Genomic DNA, 19,209 nt, shown 5'->3' with positions numbered 1-19,209 from the left:
AGGTTATCTAGAAAGATTATGCTTTGGCAGAAGGATGCATCAAGCATCCATCAAGGCTTTGAAATATACTCTGTGCTACATTACACACAGAAGGATTATGTTTTGGACTGTCAAATCAAGGAGATTTTGTTTAAAAGTATCTTCCAGCACAATGAAAACAACATCTGTCTGCCCTACCTTATGCTACCAAAGAGAGGATGCAATTAGCTCAGTATGGTGTCATGAATTACAACAGAAGTGCAAATGCCATGGCTGGATGTGTGGAGCTGCAGGGGCAAAGCTGGTGTCCCACAGATGCCACCAGGACTGCAGTGGCAGATAAGGAAACACACCTCTGCAAATAGAACTGGGAAAACCTGTTTTGGGGTTTTTTTCACTGAAAAGTGTTTTTCCTTCGCCAGGATGTAGCCAAAGCATGATGTGTACAAGGGCAAAACACAGAGAATACAGGCAGCCCAACAGGGATTTTCTAATGCTGTCCCAGCATCAGGAACTGCTGCTGAGCTCAGCCTCTTCAGGAGATAATAAGTGGGTTTGGAGAGCAACTTTAATTAAGCTTCCTCTGAATGTCCCATCTCCTTAATTAAATAAAAATTTGCAGCCCTGGCGCGGCTGTCGGGTTTGATCAGAGCCCGTCTCCTCCTCCTAGAGCAGCTCCTGTGGGCAGGCACCGCGGTGGCTCGGGGTGTGACAGCCCTCTCCTGGCCCGCAGAGGAGAGGAGCAATGTGCCTGGGGAAGGGGAAAATGGGGGCTCCTTCAGCTAAAATATTCCCAGTAGGGTTTAGGAAGCAGTAAATTAGAGAATTTTGCTGTTGCTGGGTCTGGACTCTCTCTCAAGGCCAGGTGCCCAAGGCAGGGAAGGGGGATGCTGGAGCATTTTCCTGCAGTTTGGAGCCATGACACAGCCGAAGGAGCCCTTTTAACCTCAAATAAAATTGCTACTTAGTGGGGCTTCTGCCTTTTCTTTCCTTATATTTGACCTCAAGAATGCCTCTGCTAGTTTTGCAGTGGGTTACAGCTGCTTGGAAGTGAGAACCTGAAACAAAGGTTTGGAGGAAAAAAGCTCAGTAAAGCTTCCCAGTTGTCTTGGTGGCTTGGAGGGAGTGACAAGTGGGACAGCATGTCAGGATGCAGCTGGAGCTGGAGCTAACAGGCTGTACCTGACCCCAGTGCCAGCCGGTTTGTCACGGAGCCAGCCGTGCCCAGATTAAAGGGCTGGCAGCCCTCCTCAGGCTATAGATAGCCACACTCCCTCTCTGCCATGGGGCTCACATGGGGAGGCACAGGAAGCAGCAGGAGAGGATGCTTTTCCCCAGAACACCCCATACCTGCAGTAGCCCCTCCCTGCGCTGTGCATGGCAGAGGCTCTGGCTTTCCCTACAAAACCCCAATTCCCAGCTCTTTTGTAAGCAGACAGCTTGGGAGAGCCAGGGGATGCGGGAAGCTTTGTCTCCAGGCAGCCAGCAGGGAAGCAGGGGTTGGCAGAGTGCCACTCGCCTGTGCCTCCTTCCCCGGGAGGAACATCACCTCCCTCCTGCTGCCAGATCGGATTTCATCCTCTCCTCTGGGCTCAGCTCTGTTTTGTAAGTCTCTGCCTGCATGAGGTGTGCAGCTTTCCCGTGCCAGTGTGTAGGGTGGCAGTGGCCCAGATCTCCCCTCTCTAAGCACACAGAGACCCTTCCTCCACATCCCAGCCTGAATTTCACCGCAGCTCTCTCCAGCAGACCTTTTAAAGGCAATGTTGATCCACCCCTCCTGTGCTACATTGACCCTAAATACATTCTGACACATCCCAGGGGCTGTTTTCAGGGTGACTCAGAGCCGTCCCTTCCCAGGATGGAGGGACAGGGCCAGGAGTGACTCCTCAGCCCCTGTCCTGGTGCCTGGTAGTGCCCAGAGCTGACACCTGCCATCCCACTGTCTCTGTGGTGAATCCCAAGGCCAGAGAAGCAGCCAGGGGCTGGGGTTTGCCCCGGGGCAGCCCTTCCTTGGGAAGGTCTCTCTGGGCTTGCCCAGGAGGTTTTGGTGGTGGTTTGGTTCTGGGGAGCAGCAGGTCTCCCATCCCAGCCTGTGCCCTCACCAAAGAAGAGGCTCCAATGCCCTTTAACAAAATAACTACTACTTCCCTCTGCTGCTTTTTCTGACTTTTGTGTGTTAAAGGCAACCAAAATATTAAATGCATTCAAATTAGGAAGACTAATTGCTTCAAAAATCAATTCCTTAAATGTAACAATTTTCCTCTTTATTCCATCTGCTACCCCTGTGCTGAGCAGAGGCAGGGCTGGGCTGAAGCCTGTGCTAATCAAGGCCTGTGGGTGCCCACAGGACGACAGCTCCTATCAGCCTCTGCACTGAGTTAATCCTTCAGGACTCAGAACCTGGCAGGATGTGATGGGGGGATGGCTTTGTGCTCACCTGCATCCGTCCTTTGCGCTGACACCACCTGGCTCCCTGGTTAGTGCTGCTGTGGCTTGGGCATTCCATAGGGCCTGCAGGTTTTTCCACGCAGCATGATTCCTCTTAAAGGCGGATTTGTAGAAAAGATGAAAACTAACAGTTGCATTCATTGTCTTTTTAGTTTTGCAAACTAATTCTGACACGAGCCAGCTGGAGGTGAGACCTTGCCACCCTGTGGTGCCAGAGCCATCTGTAGCCCCTCCGGACACAAGAGGGAGTCCTGAATCGGTGAAAAGAGAGGTTTGTCTCCGGTTCCTGTGGATTAAACACTTATCACTGCACTGAGAAAACTGCTCTTCGCTTGGAGGCCTTTGGTGTGTTTTGCTCTCCACCGTGGCAGAGTAAACCCGTGGTAAATGCACAGTCAGTCCAGCAGTGTGGATCTTTGCTGTTTGCAGTGGGGACAGGTCAGCTAGCTGTCATGATTTCCCAAAGGACTGGCAATTATCCCTGCAATCAAACAGAGCTGATACCCCCCTTTCGATAGCTGATCCCCACATTTTACAGCCCTAGCCGAGAACAGAAGACTGGGGCAAAGCTCCGGGTGTCTCCACATTTCTCTCCGCGGTTCCGGGGCCGCACATTCCCCCGTGCCCCTGTCTGCCCGCACGCATTCCCCCCGTGCTCCCCCGAGGGCACTGCCCCAGCTGCAGGTCCCCCATGGATTTGGGGACACGCAGCAGAGGGGACGAGGGGCCCTGACACCCCCTGTTCCCACTGCCCCGGGGAACATTTGCTGCTGGACAGGGATATTTTGGGACTTGTGCCTTTCCTGTAACACCCAGTCCTATTTGGCACAGTATAATCTTTCTAACGCAGCTCCCAGGGGGAACACTCTGGAGGTGGAGGTGACATGATGGCACGGGTCCAGCCAGGAGAGCCGCAATAGATCAGCAAATTCGGCAGGTCTTGCTGAAAAGTGGCGGCTTGATCCCACAACAAAGTCACGAGGAAAGCTCCAGCTGCCGCGGGGCCGGGCTGGGGCTGGGGCTGGGGCTGGCCCGGACGTGCCAGCGCCGCTCGGCGGTGTCCCCATCCCAAGGCACGCAGCCGGGCATTCCTGGGGGGCCGGGCTGCCCCGGGCCGCTCCCAGCCCCTATATCAGCCGTGCCCGCGGGGCAGCGCCGCAGAGCGACCGCGACAGCCCCCGGCCCCTCGCCCAGCCATGGATGACATTTATAAGGCAGCGGTGAGTGGCTCCCCTGGGGCTGTGGGCTGGGCAGGGGGGTCTGATATGGCTCTAAGGATTTTTGTTATAGGCTCCCCAAAGCTGCGATAGCAATAATTCAGTGGAGAAATGGAAATGAGAAATAATTATAGGGCAGCAACTTTTGGTCAACATCCTCATCCAGGACACTGAGTCTTCCCTCTCATGGCTCTGGAAGTTTCACACTCCTCTTACAAGTGTGAAACTCTCAACCTGCTGTTCAATTATTTGCAATGACCCCCGGGTTCCCCACTGTAAAGCAGGGAGATGGCTCCTAGCTGAAGCTATAAATCTCAATAAAACCTGCATGGCGTAAGAGATGACTCTTGGTTTTAGCCCAGACAAAACAGAGGAGGATTTCCCAGGAAAGAAACATTATTTGTATGGGTTGAAACTCACCCTCTTCTTTCTGGTGCCTTACAACTCTGCCATTGCTATGTTCCCCACCTCCTTAGCTGAGTATTTTTCAGGGTGATTTTAAAAAAACTTTGGTTTTTTCTCAGTTATTTCCAAACCTCCTGCTCTGTGCTGTGCAGAATCCAGAATGTGAGCTATGCCCTGGGGAACGTGGAGCATCCTTTGGCTATTTTAGCTTCCACAGCTGCACGCTGTGCTCACTGTGTAAACCCAAACGATCTGGTCTGTAATAAGAACTGCATTATTCTGTAATGCAGACAGAGATGTGCAAGTGGAATAAGGATGAAAATAGATTCTGGATTGTGTGGATTGCTATTGCATCCATAACTGGATTTACAGTAAAAGCTTTTTGGTGCTTTCCCCACCTTAAATATACAGCTGATCAAGTTTGATTTTAAGCAAGAGCACAAAAAATGCACCATACCAGTCTTAATATTATGCCAAGGTTTTTAGAGGGAAGGAATATAGTCCTTGGTAAGTAACTGAAGAAAAAAACCCCAATGCTCACATATCCCCTGTCCTTTGGTCAGCCTTGAACCTCGGAAATGGAACCCCTGTAGTGATCCTGATAGTGTGAAAAGGTTCAGGAAAGGCTGAGTCCCCCAACCAACACCTTCAAAATGAAGAAAAATGGAACCTGTAAAATCAAAGGAAATCCAGGCCTTTCTAATTAAGTTTTTTAATTAAATAAGCTCTCTGTGACTCAAGGAACAGGCTCTTTCCTCATTGTACAGGGACCATGGCCATTAATTAGGTAAATGTAGGGTTTGAGTCCTGGGCATTAACTCCCAACACCTTTACAGAGGCAAAACAAGTCCAAGCCAGGCACAGCTGAGACAGACAGCTCTTTTGTGGACCTATTTCTCACAATTTAGACTGAAAAGAAATCATTTACCTGTGACAAAAATATCAAGAATTTCAGTTTCCTTTGTCTGACTTCAAATGGAACCATGGGATGGGGAGAGCTGATAAAATCAAAATACAGCAGATTTGGCATTACCACAGCTGCTGCAGTGCTGTGAGCTTAGCGCTTCCCACACTGCAGGCAGAAAAATCTGTTCCTGCAATGATGTGGAGGGAAAAGAGGAATAAGGCAGCAAACAGCACCCATGTCCAGAGCAAACTATGAACAGCTGAAGAGACATTTCTGTGACAAAAATGTCACTCTATAGCAACAATGCATTTAATTTATATACACCACATCTATCACTTCAGTACTCAAGGAGGCTTCGAAAGTGAATAGTTGTATATTTTCTGCATGCTGATAGCCTATATTAGTATTACATTTATGCCAAATCTCCTACGTGCAGCCAGAGAACCAAATGGATTTTCATCTTACCCACTCATGCCTAGATAAGGGTGTGCAAACACAAAGCTATTTTGGGAATATTTTTAGGCTCTGTTAAGCAGTGCCTAGAACAGTGCCAGGGACAAGTGTCCAGATAAAGGGCTGCAAGGATAAATACCAAAGCCTGGGAACAATCGGGGAGCTCATCTTTATCTCCAGCACCTCTCTCACCCAGGCTTATAAATAGCGACTGCGCCAGGAGTGTCGTCTTACAGAGCAGGACTGGCTGTGGCCATCGTGGTGGTGGCTGCCCTTGCTCTGCCCAAAAAATGTCTACAGAGGTCCAGCAGCTGCCTGCCTGCCTTCAGCAGCACCAGAAACACACTGGGCTTGGGTTTCCTCCAGCAGTGGAGAAAAATCCTGCCACCATCCTTAGTGCTTTCTGCCAAGTCCTCACCTCCTGGAGCACGGGGAGTGGGATAGAATGCTCTGCCTGCTCCCACAGGCTCTGTCCTGCTAAGGAAAAGTGCTTAAAGTGCTTTCTCTGCTTCTTGCTGCAAGCAGGAAGGAGCAGCTGGCTTTTGCAAAACTGTTGCCCTTTGGGGCAAAAGAATCATCTTTCACTCAAAGACACAAGCCTGGGTTGTGGGGTTCTGCCCCAAACAAAAGCTGGCAGGGGTGGGTATTGGGGCCACTTGCATGGGGGTGGCAGCAAGGAGACTTTAGTGGGGTCAGACAGGGCAGCCATGGGGTCCTACCTGGCTGGATCTAGAGGGGCTGTTGACCAGCATAGGAAGGAAAAGTTGATGTTTTCATGGATGCTTCCAAAGGGGCAGTAGGTGGTGAGGGCAGCAAGTTCAGCTAAGCAGTACCTGGAATGAAGCCATAGAGAAAAAGGCACTTAAACAGGTATGGCACAGGGCTGATTGATTCCCCTTTGCTCTCTTTATTGATTATTTTCATTAATTCATGCTATCCAATAAGCTCCCACTGATGGTCTGTGGGGATTGAATTAGGGCAGAGGTTGGGAACAGTCTGCCAGCCCATGTCAGCTAATGCCTGTTGGCTCCACAGGCCATTTCTTCAGAGATTCCCAAAACACACCAAAGGGAATAGCAGCTCCCTTCAGAGCCAGACACCTTTGTAAGAACACTGGCTGAGATGGAAGCAGAGCAGTTAAGCTCTGGATAGGGCAGCAGTTTCCTGAATCTAGCCCTGAAAAACAACTACCAGGGATAGTCTTGTGTACCTCTCCCTCCCCAGGGAACTCTCAAGCACGTCTCATCTCTGATCCGGCATTGGCCCATGTGAGCAGCCCTCAGCAGTGCAGCCATCCTGCAGTGAAACCTGCCACAACAAGAAATTATCCCCAAATGGTTGACAGAGGCATATTCTTTTCCCAGTGGGCTTTCCCTGCTTGTACAAAGGCTATTTCTGCCATGTATTAGCATCTACTACTCTAGAGAAGTTATTTTTGCTTCAAAGGAGATGTGAATAATTTTTTTAAAGGGAAGAAGCTCTTAGATTACAAAATCTTGCTGTGTCAAAACCCCTCTGGCTATACATTCCCTGGTCCACGAGGTTGCCTCTTGTGAGGTTTGGTTGACCCTGGCAAAGGCTGTTGAACAAACCACATGTCCTTTAAGCAATTAGTGATGCTGACAAAATTAAAATGGTTTGGTGTCTGTGTTTTCCCTACAGGTTGAGCAGCTGACAGAAGAGCAAAAAAATGGTAGGTGCACCTTACACCTGACAGCACAGCCTGAAGTGGAACTCCCCAGGCAGCAGCCCTGCCTGCCTCAGCAATAACGCTCTGGAAAGTGCTTTGGTCACACTGGCCAAGGCAGGGCCTGACCCAGGATTTTGGTCCACCAGCATTGCTAGCAAGGCAGTTTCTGTGGTGTGCCTGGTGTGCCACAAGGCCATGCCTGGGCACTGCTGGGTGCACAGTCAGGGGAGGCTGTGCCTGGGATGAGCCCCCTGCCTGCAGGCACCAGCTGCAGGGCAGGACCCCCTCACCTCTCCTCTCCCCTCTCTCTGCAGAGTTCAAGGCTGCCTTTGACATCTTCGTGCTGGGGGCAGAGGATGGCTGCATCAGCACCAAGGAGCTGGGCAAGGTGATGAGGATGCTGGGGCAGAACCCCACCCCTGAGGAGCTGCAGGAGATGATAGATGAGGTGGATGAAGATGGTGAGAAGTTTGGGTTTCTTCCACTCTCCCGAGCACCATCCCCACATCTGGGGGTGTGGGGGCCATCTGTGCAGTGCTGGCAGGATCTGTGCTGGGGACAGTCACAGCTGTGGGGTGCAGCCTGCTGTGAACTGAAAGGACATTAAACACCCATCAGACCTCAGCATGGTTCCTTTATGGAATTTCCAGGCAAAGAGAAACTATAGAAATTTTTATTCCTACAGTGATCCTGCTTGAACTGATTTTGGGGAGTACTGTGAAATTGCACAGATCCTTTTAAAAAACAAAATATAGGCTGAATGTAGGAACTGCCATTTCAGAAATGTCACTTAGAGGATTCGATCAGGAAAGTCTCTCACTGCTCAAGTGTACACACCCCCACATAGCTAACTGTCAATACTGATTAAATCAGTGTACTGATGATCACACATAACAAAACCCACTGGGGGCATTTGGGAAGAAATACCGCACTAAGAAACTGGAAAATAAAAAAGCAGTTAAAAATCAGGCAGTAAAGGAAAGCATCCGAGTCATTGAAAACAACACTACTATAGTGCAGGTGCAAAACCACTCTGCATGAATACCTGCCTTCTGGAGCTTTCAATATTAATACCTGCATGAGATGGACAGGTATCTCCATAGCAGGAATTTCCATCCTTTGGTGCTTCCAGAAGGACTTTTGCCGAGGCAAAATGACTGTGAAAGGTGGAAATTCACTTACAAGGTCAGAGAAGGGTCTCAGTCACTTTTTCCAGCACCCTGAGAGATGACTCTTGCTGCAGGGCAGCTCTCCTGAGTTTTGGCCCCTGGTTGCTGAAGCTACAGGGTGATCCATCATTGGCATTGCCCGTCCACCCTCTGTAGCTCCAGCTGATGGCTCCAGCTGGGCTCCCCTTTCCTGCATTCCTCAAGCCCAGTATGAGAAGAGACCGAGGCATGAGACCTTGAAAATTCTTCCAGTTTGACTTGTAGAGAAATGTCCGATGGCAGTCTTGGTTTTTAACTTTAACAATAACGGGTTTAACACCACCACTTAAGGTTTTGGGGGTTCTGAATTCATATGGCTGTGCAGGGAAGCTGGGTGGGTCAGTCTGGTAGAGCTGCTCATGGAGAAGTGGGGAGCTCAGTCAGGGTCCCAGTGCTGGCCAGCTGGCCCCACAAAGTCCATTCTTCCCTCAGGCAGCGGCACCGTGGATTTCGATGAGTTCCTGGTTATGATGGTCCGGTGTATGAAAGACGACAGCAAAGGAAAAACCGAAGAGGAGCTCTCAGACCTCTTCAGGATGTTTGATAAGTAAGAGCCACGAGCACAGCGAGGTGGGGTGGTGGAAGGGGTGCAGCCAGCCTGGTCCCCCTCCCCAGCAGCTCTGTCTGGTCCTGAGCTCTTCTGTCCTGGCACAGAAACGCTGATGGCTACATTGACCTCGAGGAGCTGAAGATCATGCTGCAGGCAACGGGAGAGACCATCACCGAGGATGACATAGAGGAACTGATGAAAGATGGGGACAAAAACAACGATGGCAGGATTGACTATGATGGTACGACTTTGTTGCATGTGGTTTGGTCACAAGCCCCTGGTCATGTCCCTGGGCAGCTCCCTTGATCTTGGCTGCTTTCTTGGATGAGCACGAGCTCATGCAGGCAGTGCTGGGTAATACATCTGACAGGAGCATATGCACAGGGATGGGGGGTTCTTCCACTTGGGAAATGGGAACAAGGACCTGGCGCTGCCTTACCTGTCCCCTTGCTGCACTGAAGCGCTGCCACTTTTCACCAGTCCCCTCCTGCCCCCTTAACACCAGCACCATTTCTGAGGGGCTGGATCTTTGAATGTGGTGGCAGCTGAGGGTGAGGCTCCAGTGACATTTCCAGCAGGAGTCACAAGGAGTCCTTGCCACAGTCAGAGGAGCAGTAGCCATCCCCCCCACCTTTGGCCCCTCGTGAGGGTGGAAAAGGAGACTGGGCTGGGAAAAGCTGCCAAGAGCACATTTGGCAGCTGTGAGAGCACTTCAGTCTCACCTCACACCTCTTGTCTCCAATGTCTTCCCCTTGGCAGAGTTCCTGGAGTTTATGAAGGGGGTTGAATAAATCTGAGGCCAGATGGACAGCTTGAAACCCTCCAGCTCTGCATCGCATCTCCTTGACTAAGTCCCCTGGCTACCAGCATGAAGACTGAGTGCTGAGAAGGGTGGCCAGGGGGAAATAAAACCCGTTAATACCCAGTGCCTCAGCTGGTCATTCCTTGGAGGTTCAGTGACAGCTTCACCCCTGTTGTGTACTCATGATTAATGAAACCACTGCTGGGGGCTACTTCTGGCAAGGTGACATCACAGCTGGAGCTTCAAGCCTCCAAGGAGGTATTCTGCTGCCAGCCCAACAGCAAAGTCCATCCAACAGGGCCATGGGTGCTCAGTGGGGAGCTGCCATGTTCCATCTCCTCACCCCACCATGGTGAGTAGGCTCAGGAGCTGGCACTGGTGCCTGCTGGTTTAACTGGAGCATTGGCAGCATTTTAGCAATGAAGTATGAATTAAAACCCCCTTCAGCCATCACTGAAATCCATGTGCCAGGGACAGTCCCTCTCCTCCCTACTCTCACCCTGGCTATCCCGAGGGTACACCCCTTCCTCCTCCCTGCCAGCCTGATTGGCACCCTGCAATGCCCAAAGATGACCTCAATTTGCTTTGGAAACATGAATAAAAGCCATTCCTGAGCTGGACTGGATGCTCCTTCCTGTCTCTCCCAGCCGGGTGGGAGGCAGGAACTCAAAGTCCTCCTGCAGCCCTGGGTGGGAGCCTCACTATAAAAAATTAGACACTCAATTTTCCCTGGCAAATCACATCGATTTGGGCCTCTGAGAAATGCCCAAGCCCACTCTGGGTCTCAGCTGCCAGGCACAGGGTGACAGCAGGGCCAAGGAGCCGCGCTGTCCCCAGCACCGTCTCTTCTCATCCCAAGGAAGCGTAGCATTCCTGTGGCATTAGCAGCTCTCCCTGCACATAGCTGCCTCCTCCCATCGAATTACAGCCCCAGCACAACTCACACATTGCAGTCGTGTTGCTAAAGTCAATCGTTTACCCAAGCAAAACAAACATTGGCAGGGCAAGCACGGGACTGTGTTGGTGCAAGCCCTGGCCATGCTGCCCTCAGCCCTGCCTGGCCACGCTGCTGGGCCAATGCCCCAGCTCTGCTGCTTGTCCTTCTGCCTTTCCTCCCTAAACCAGATGATTTTTTTTCCCACTTCTGTGGAAATAACACCCTGAAGCAGCTGTGACACAATCTCATTTAAAGCAATGATGAAATATTGCAGTTCAGGGAAAACACGGATGAGAGAGGTGTCGATTGTTTGCAAGGACATGGCTGTGTCTTTCCTCTGGACAAGCAGCACAAAATACTTTGCTAAACCAAGGCTTATAACAACAGAAAAACCAAGAAAATGAACCTGTCAGCTAGAAACCTAGGGTATTTTGGAAACAGCTCTAATACAAACATCTGTTTGACCCACCCAAAGGGGTCTCCCTAAGGGTTCCAAGCCCTTGATGCCATAGCTACTGCAGATTCAGCAGGACTACAGGTGCACCAGAAGGCAATGGAAATATGGGTCTAAGAACCCTGTGATAGGAAATGCTCCCAGGTGTTAACAGATTCTGTTTCAAACTAATCTGTAGGCTAGAGATGAAAAAGAAACATTTTCCACCTCTGCAGTGTAGCAGCAGCAGTTGTTTCCCACTGAACCCTGTGAGGACACAGCATGTCCTCATGCTTTGCCCCACGCCGGAGAACCTCCAGAGCTGCCAACAGCTGGGGTTCAGCCAGGAGCTGAGGTGATGCCAGCTGTCCCCACACTCATGGCCACCCAGCCCACGGGCAACACACACCTGCACTCACATCACATCAGGCATGACCGACAGCCCCCTCCTCTCTCCTGACCAAATCCCAGCATCCAAAAGTGACTTCTCCAAGATATTCTTCACTGCTTACTGATAGGCTTTGGCTCCCTGGAGGGTGAACAAGAGAAAAAATAAGGTTAACCTCTTTCCTTCAGTCAGCTTGGTGGCTTGGACTGTGCTGTGACCCAGGGAAAAGGATGGCTGGGAAGAGCCACCTGGCCCTGTGTCTTGGCTCTTTCCCCTTGGCTCAATGGCACTGGCAGCAGAAAGCCACAGCCCCACCTGCTGCCCACCCTTTTCCAAGAATAAAACAGGGGAAGTGATGGCTGGAGAGAGAAGACAAAGGTCTTGTAGCAGCCAAAACTTGTCACTAGAAAAGCAAATACACTGGGACTATTTAGGCTTTTCCCATCCTTAGAACCGGAGGTTGGGAAGCCAGGAAAACTGCTGCCAGGCAGGCCTGCCTTAACACACTGCCTGTCCTCCCAGACAGACAGCAAATGCTGCAGGGTGAGGAGCTGTGGGTGGATTTCACTGTTGGCTAAAACACAGGAACAACTGCACAAGGAATGGAACACGACATGACAGGCCAGCGAGTGGGTGAGCAGGCTGAAAAAACAGTCCCCCAGGAGGATCAGCCTGGCTGAGCCCCCACACAGGGGATGTGCTAACAATGAATGAAAACCACCCTGAGGAATCCATGGATGTGTGCAACTCCAAACCAGTTCAGAGTTTTCAGCGCACGTGTGCTGAACCTCTGGTGCCCAAAAGCATCTGAGGAATGTGACACAAGTCCATGTTGTCTGAGGAAGAAAAAACAATTAATTTTTTTTTTTTAATCAGGCAAAAAGTAATTTACCAGTGTCTAAAACAGTCTAAACCCCTAGATTTGTGTGCTCTTACCTCCCCAGCAAAGACAGGAGCTGTGCAGGCAGGTGACAGCAGCCCATGCCACTGGACACTGCCACAGCTCTCAGGCTATTTATCTGCTTGCCTTTGCTGTAGATTTAAACTCCTGCCCTGGTTTGCAGCTTTATCAGCATATTTGAGGCCTCTCCTCAGCCCTCAATAAAACTTTGCTGTGTGAACCAAGCGACTGAAGGAAGCTCAGATGAAATTTCGTACTCACTGCCCGATTAAAAACTCTGCCTAAATCTGCCAGCAGGGCAGTGGCAGTGTAATGTGAGCTAAGGTACATCAGATAAACACTTCACCAAGCCAAAGCCCCTGTGGTGTGAAAACACCTGCAACAGCCTTGAAACCTGGGCAAAGCAGAACTCATGTTCTGTTGCTGCCTCTTTTTGACCACACTATTGAAAGGGGGACACAGCAACACGTGTCCAGCCCTACTTTTTATCATTACTGTGAACATCATTGTCCCTAGTGAACACCTTGCCCCATCAGAGCATTTTGCAGGGCTTTGATTCCCCCCCCCCCCAGTTCTATGCTCTTGGCTTTCAGAGCAATGGCTCACCTTTGCCAAATGAGATGATTTGGTATTTGGTTACACGCCCTTTGCCTTTTTTCTTTTTTAAGTCAAAGCAGAGAAGGGAGCCAAACTGGAACTTGATACTGAGTCCTCCTAATTGCAAAGGGGAGAAATAATCTGCAGCAAATATGACGTACAGCAGCAGCAAGCACGAGATCTATAAGCTGATGTACAGCAGTTGTTAAGCATTGAGATGCTTTTGAGCTCTTCCTGCAGGATACCAAACACTTCATCAGGAGAGTTTTGCAGTTTTCAAATATCAAAGATGAGAGAGCTCTGTGTAATAGGAATAGTTTCAAGTGGGCCACAGCTGCTGGTCCCCCCTCCTGGGCTCTGTATACATAATGTCCCCAAAAGGCTCTCCAACCTCACTTCACCAACAGAACTTGCATGATTTCACAAGGCAGGAGAAAGAGGATGGAGACCCATCTCCCAAGGCAGAGTCAGCACAAACTCCCCTCCACAGCTTCCCCTTTGGGGCTGGGACAACTGTACAAAGAGGAAAGCTGTGAACACGGGTGCCTCGGGGTTAGCAAATGCAGTAGGTGGTCACTGATGTCCAGGCAGTGTCCTGCAGAACCACCATGTGTGCAGGGAGCACACAACAAACCTGACACCGACCTGCTGTGGAAGCTCACAAAATTCCTGTCTCTTGCTACACAATGATGCCTGGATTAAGGTTACGTTCCTCTGGGCTGCATTTTGTCACGCAGCCGCTATTTTGGTCAGAAAGTCAGCGAGCCCTTATTTGGGAAGCTGTCCCACTGAAGGGCAGCATGAAGGGCAGTGAGACGAAAAAGCTGCTTCTGAAGGCAGGCCTGGGGGAGCTGCCTGGAGCCACAGGAAGCTCAAATCTTGCACTCTGCTTCTCCTTAACATTCCAACATCCTCTTCTCAGCCTGACCCGTGCCTCTCTCTTCCCTCAGACTGCATCTTGTGGGTGAGCTACTCCCCCAACACAAGCACTCTGGGGAAGACATCAAGGGGCTTGAGATGAAATCTCCCTTCTTACCTTTTTCTTATGGAAAAGTTTTAGTGCTAAGAGATTTAAAATGCAGAACTTACACTGGGTAGAAAATCTGCAGACACTCAGGTGAAGGTGTAGACTGACAAACACCAAGTGCTCTCTGCTCAGAGGTTTTTTCCTTTCGCCCTATTAACACACATCTACACAAGACTGACCACACTGACCCTCACTGGACCAGCCACTCCCATCCCCTTCAGCACCAGCAACAACTCTACTGTGTGCCTTAATGATCTAGCAAGCAGCAGAGTGAACCTTGCCAATGAACTCTGGCATGCTGTTGCTTAATATTAAATCTGTTTTTTACTGATACCTTTGCTGGTGATCCTTTAAGCTCCTCACACACTTGTTTGTAACAGGCTGACAAACACCAACCTCCACAAAAGCCCAAGAGATGAACACAGCAGGAATCAGACAGCTAAGGGCTACAGACATCCCTGACTTTACAACCCTCTTGACTTGTGAGTTTCAAATTAGCAAATCTCTCTATATTGCTTTTTTTAGGGGTGGGTGGGTGGGTTTTCCTAATCAGTCAAAAAACAATTAAAAAGTGGGAACTGGGAGAAGATTTTTGAATTTAAGTCAGAAAGAATTCAAACTAACACACATAATTTTGGTAATTGGCTAAACTATTCAAGAAATAAACTACATGGATTGGATGTTCCAGGTAATTTTTTTTTTCATCCTGCAAGTGTTTTTCTGCTCTACTGCAGTCAGGTCCGTGTCAACTTCCAGCGCTGGGGTGCTCTGCTGATTTACCCCACCGGGTGGGCAAGAGCAGGAACTGCAATTTCGGAACTGCTGGCTGCATTCCAACAGGTGCCTTATGCCAGAAGTGGAAAGCACGGCCTGAGTCAGCTTTGGGGGGGCCCTGGAGAGTGAAGCCCTCTCCTGTTGTACAAGACAGCAGGAGCAAAACCTGCCGAGCACCCGGGCTCAGCTCCTCCCGGAACTTTGCACGTTATTCCCCTCATCTCCCCAAGCCAGCACATTTCATCAGACAGTACTTTTGTTACTGGAGTGATTCCCTAAAATCAGTCACTACTAAAAAATATGCATTTTATATATTCCTAAACCCTTCCCTGTACGTTCCCATGGGTAGCTCCATTAATGCTTCAGTATCTACAAGTATTTGAGGATACAACACACACCAACTCCAGCACAAACTCCTGTGGTGTCCAGCACCACAGCCAGCACTCCTTCCCCTCCTATTTCCCTGGATTCCCACAGCCGTAGGGAACCACACACCAGAGCAGCACACATGTAACAGCCCTTGGAAATTTCACCTTGCTGTAACAACACCAGGAATTATCACTAAACTCATGGTACCTGAGAAAGAAAATGTCACCTCAGTTTTTAAAAGCACAAGGAGGATCCAGGGAACTGCAAGCAAGTCAGGCTCCCCTGGATCACTACTCAGGTTTGATGCACAGCTGGCAGCTAAAACACAACTCAGACAAGGCCTGTGGAGGGCTCTCCTCAAATTCAGGAGGTGAAGGCTTTGTTACATACTATTTTATTTTAAAAAATGCTGTAACACACATGCCAGTAAGAAAACTGGGTCTTCTTGTTAAAGCACATCAGTCTTTTTTCTGCTGAGCAGCCTGCTGAGCTGCCTGCTTGGCATTGTTGGCCTGCATCTTCTTCAGCCCCTTCTTGTTGTGCTTCTTTGCAAATCTCATGTTCCTCAGAAACTTGGGATCAACCTATAGAAAGAAAGAAAAAATAAGCCATGTTGCAGAAGAGACATCTACAAAAACATTTATAGCTCCATACTGCTCCAGTTACACCCAAATGGAAGCTGTGACTAGTTCAGGCTTCTTTTCTGATTTTTCAACAAGATTATTTTAGTCATCTGCAACCAGGCTTTAACAGCTGTTTCCCTTAACCACCATAAACAAACAAAAAATCCTAAATCCCAGCAATAAACATAAAGAAAGAATAGGACAGGCAAAAGTGCAGGAAAGGCAGGACTGAACCCTCACCGAGCTCTGAGAAGACAAATTTTTACATCACTTCCAAAAAGCTTTGGAGATCACAACATCTACAAAGCAAATAAAATCACAACCAACCCCTAACACACAATTTACTGTTTTCACTTCATAAGTGTGGAAAAATATCTGGCTGTACCATTTGGATAATCTCAGAAAAAGCAATATACTGTCACTTTCATGTGTTTTGCCCAGAAATGCTAATTCCTCTTATTTTTTAAAATTTCCTGAAAGTGAAATTATCTGGATTAGTATAGACAGTAAAACAATATTGAAGGAGAGAGGAGGAGAGGAGGAGGAGACACAGCAGGACTCAAAAGGGAAAGGAACCATTTAACTGGCAAGTGTTTGTTTTACTGGAAACAGCATTCAATGACAGCCACCAGAACAGGACAGGGACAAAACTGGCCACTGACTAAAATGCAGTGTCACAGACATACAAGGGCAGATTTCATGTGGGTTAGAAATATCCCAGCTGCATGTCAGGTAAGTAAAAGAACTGAACCCCACAGTGGTTCTGAGCCCCTGGAACACAGGCCTCTGTCTGCAAAAAAAGCATCAGTCAAAAAATACAAATTCTGGGTTTTTTCCACAGTTAAGCCTCAGTGACTCAACAGCCTGGGAATATCAGCAGAAATACTCACCCCTTTGAGAGATTCGTATCTATGGGTTTTGGGCTTCTTGATGCCATTTCTGTGCCACTTACGGGCTACGTGGAAAATGAGACAATTACTTAAATTCCAGTTTCTGCTATTATTTAGCAGCTGCATTAGTTTCTAAGTGTACCTGACTATCAAAATGATGTAGAATAGACAATTTTCAGATGCTTCCTATCCAAACTACATTTCAATTAAAAGCACATCTCTATGCTCATCCCTTTTGCATGGGCTTCCAACCCAAAGATTTCAGGCAGCTCATTAACTGATGATACCCTGACAGCACCACCAGCAGAGCAGGGCCTCACTCATTCAGAAACTGAAGCCCTCGTGGTCAGTGTCAGAGGGCACTGTCACTCACTGTGCTGGACCAAGCAGAACCTATCTGTGACCTCTGCTAAGTCACAGCACTGATGAAAGACCCCAAATACAAACTATTTCATCACTGTGGCCATCTCTGAATTGCACAGGATCCCAGGGACTAAGCTTTTCAGGAACACCACACAATGACAGGATGGCTTGGGTTGGAAATGACTTTAAAGACCATCCTGTTCCACCCTCTGCCAAGGGCAAGGATATCTCTCACCAGACCAGGTTGCTCCAAGCCCTGTCCAACATGGCCTTGGACATTTCCAGGGATGCAGCAGCCACAGCTTCTCTGGGCAACCTGTGTCATCCTCACAGGGAAGCATTTTATCCTAATATCCAACCTAAGCCTGCTCTGTCAGTGTGGAGCCATTCCCCCGTGTCCTGCCACTGCTGGCTCTTGTAAAAGGTCCCTCTGCCTGCTTGGCTGGTGGTGACCACCATGGCATCACTCAGGTTGGAAAAGGCCTCTGAGATCTCTGAGGCCACCACCAGCCAACCAACCAGACCAGGGCACCGAGTGCCACGTTCAGCCTTTCCCTGAACACCTCCAGGTACGGTGACACCACCACCTCTCCAGGTAGCCCATTCCAACGTCCAAGCACCCTCCCTGTGAAGAAATTCTTCCTAACGTCCAACCCAAACCCTGGCACACCTTGAGTCTGCATCCTGTCATCCTGTTGCTGGTTACCTGGGTAGAAGAGGCCGACCCCCGGTTTTCCAACGTAAAAGCTCCTATTTTTCTACCAACGTAATAACTCTATATTGAGCACAAAGAGGTCCCGACTCTTATCACACTCCTTCAAACCCCCCATTCGATCCCCGTGCAGCACCACCTTATCTCGCCACAAACCCCCGGGCAGGCCGTGCTGCCATCACCGCGCCGCTGCCAGCGCGGTTAAACCCGCCCGATCCCCGCGCCGCTCACACTGGTTGTGCGTGGTGTGGTTCTTGGACTTGGCCATGGTCGCACCTGCGGGAGAAACACACACGGCTCAGCCGGGCCGGGCCGGGCCGGGCTGCCGAGGGGCGCCCGGCTTCCGCACAGAGCCCGCCCGGCGCCGAGCCCCGGTTATCGCCCCGCTCCGACAGCCCCGCCCCGGCCCCGCCGCCCGGCCCGGCCCGTGGATGGTGCCGGATGGGCGCGGATGGTGCCGGATGGGCGCGGATGGTGCCGGATGGGCGCCCTCACCGGAGCTGCGCTCGCCGCCGCCGCCGGACCGGAAGAGAGGGAGCACCGCGGGGGCTGCCGGGAATCAGGGCCGGGCCGGAACCCCGTGTCCTGCAGTTCCGCCCGGCAGTTTCCCCATTGCCTTCCCAAACCGCTGCTCTTTGCCCGCACCGCTCCGGCTCCCGCGGCCGCCGCTCCTGCTCCCGCTCCGTGAAGGACCTGAGGCCGCCCTCGCCCCGGGAAGGCCCCGCCGCGGCGGGACCACAACACCGAGCGACGTGGTTGAGCCGGTCCCTCAGCGACGCGGTTCCCCCAGCAACACGGTCCCCTCGCTAACGTGCCCCCCGACCATGGCCTCTGTGGCCGGGAGCCGAGGGAGCCGGGGGTCGGGAGCCGAGGGAGCCGGGGGTCGGGAGCCGAGGGAGCCGGGGGTCGGGAGCTGAGGCCGCCCTGCGCGGGGCCCTGCCCGACCCCTGCGGGAGTCTGAGGCCCTCGGCCCCGTCGGAGTCCGGGCTCGGTTCATCTGCGCGTTCACCGCGCTCGGGCGATGTAGTCACGCACAGGCAAAGCTCCTCAGGGCGGGCTCGCTCAACGCCGTTCATCGTTATTTGTATGAAGCACCAGGGGCTCGAACAGTTCTGTTTGCCTTCAGACAGAAAGCTGTGCCGCCTCGGTGACCCCCAAAACCCCCCATGCCCAGCGAAGACGTGGCACAGTGCAGAGGTTTGTGCCGTGTTCTCACCATGCAGCCAGGTTAAAGTTTCACTCCTTCGAAAGACAAGGACTGGAGTTTGGTATTGCAGTCTGTGAAAGACGGTGAAATGATGACTACGATGGGAAAATTGCCTCATGGAAAGGGTAGGCATTGCAATGGTTTGCCCAGCGTGGTGGTGGAGCCGCTGTCCCTGGAGGTGTCCAAGGAAAGACTGGACTTGTGGTCATGGATTGATGCATCTCCCACGGTGAAGTGGCACAGGAATAAGGGGAACAAGGAAGGCCAAGCTTGCCCAAGCCCCTGGGGTTGTATCTCTTGACCAATTGCAGCATTTCCTGCCAAGGCTG

The 19,209-nt window shown here is 50.7% G+C and overlaps 2 protein-coding genes across 2 annotated transcripts; one reads left to right on the top strand and one right to left on the bottom strand.

Moving 5' to 3' along the window:
* Positions 1-3,516: 3,516 nt before the first annotated feature.
* On the top strand, positions 3,517-9,785 carry TNNC1 (troponin C1, slow skeletal and cardiac type). The gene is made up of 6 exons (XM_038148748.1): positions 3,517-3,647; positions 7,072-7,102; positions 7,414-7,560; positions 8,740-8,854; positions 8,962-9,098; positions 9,617-9,785. Exons 1-6 carry the CDS (start codon positions 3,624-3,626, stop codon positions 9,646-9,648), a joined length of 486 nt encoding a protein of 161 aa, XP_038004676.1. The 5' UTR covers positions 3,517-3,623; the 3' UTR covers positions 9,649-9,785.
* Positions 9,786-15,456: 5,671 nt separating this feature from the next.
* Positions 15,457-18,253, bottom strand: RPL29 (ribosomal protein L29). Its single transcript, XM_038148749.1, has 4 exons — positions 18,169-18,253; positions 17,905-17,949; positions 16,599-16,663; positions 15,457-15,669 (listed from the first exon to the last, which is right to left on the bottom strand). The coding sequence occupies exons 2-4, from the start codon at positions 17,939-17,941 to the stop codon at positions 15,544-15,546; spliced, it is 228 nt and encodes a 75-aa protein (XP_038004677.1). The 5' UTR covers positions 17,942-17,949; positions 18,169-18,253; the 3' UTR covers positions 15,457-15,543.
* Between the last annotated feature and the right edge of the window lie 956 nt (positions 18,254-19,209).

The sequence above is a fragment of the Motacilla alba genome, chromosome 12 (assembly GCF_015832195.1).
Source record: "Motacilla alba alba isolate MOTALB_02 chromosome 12, Motacilla_alba_V1.0_pri, whole genome shotgun sequence".
Taxonomy (NCBI): Eukaryota; Metazoa; Chordata; class Aves; order Passeriformes; family Motacillidae; genus Motacilla; species Motacilla alba.
Note: the sequence above shows the minus strand (reverse complement) of the source record. Positions and strands in the feature narration are given on the sequence as shown.

What these genes read in the sequence shown, in the direction of transcription:
- TNNC1 (XM_038148748.1), top strand. Translation starts at nt 3,624, where the DNA reads ATGGATGACATTTATAAGGCAGCG. An exon ending in ATGACATTTATAAGGCAGCG is followed by an intron (nt 3,648 to 7,071) that starts GTGAGTGGCTCC and finishes TTTTCCCTACAG; the next exon opens with GTTGAGCAGCTGACAGAAGA. An exon ending in CTCTTCAGGATGTTTGATAA is followed by an intron (nt 8,855 to 8,961) that starts GTAAGAGCCACG and finishes GTCCTGGCACAG; the next exon opens with AAACGCTGATGGCTACATTG.
- RPL29 (XM_038148749.1), bottom strand. Translation starts at nt 17,941, where the DNA reads ATGGCCAAGTCCAAGAACCACACCACGCACAACCAGT. An exon ending in CCACACCACGCACAACCAGT is followed by an intron (nt 16,664 to 17,904) that starts GTGAGCGGCGCG and finishes TTTTCCACGTAG; the next exon opens with CCCGTAAGTGGCACAGAAAT. An exon ending in GATACGAATCTCTCAAAGGG is followed by an intron (nt 15,670 to 16,598) that starts GTGAGTATTTCT and finishes TTCTTTCTATAG; the next exon opens with GTTGATCCCAAGTTTCTGAG.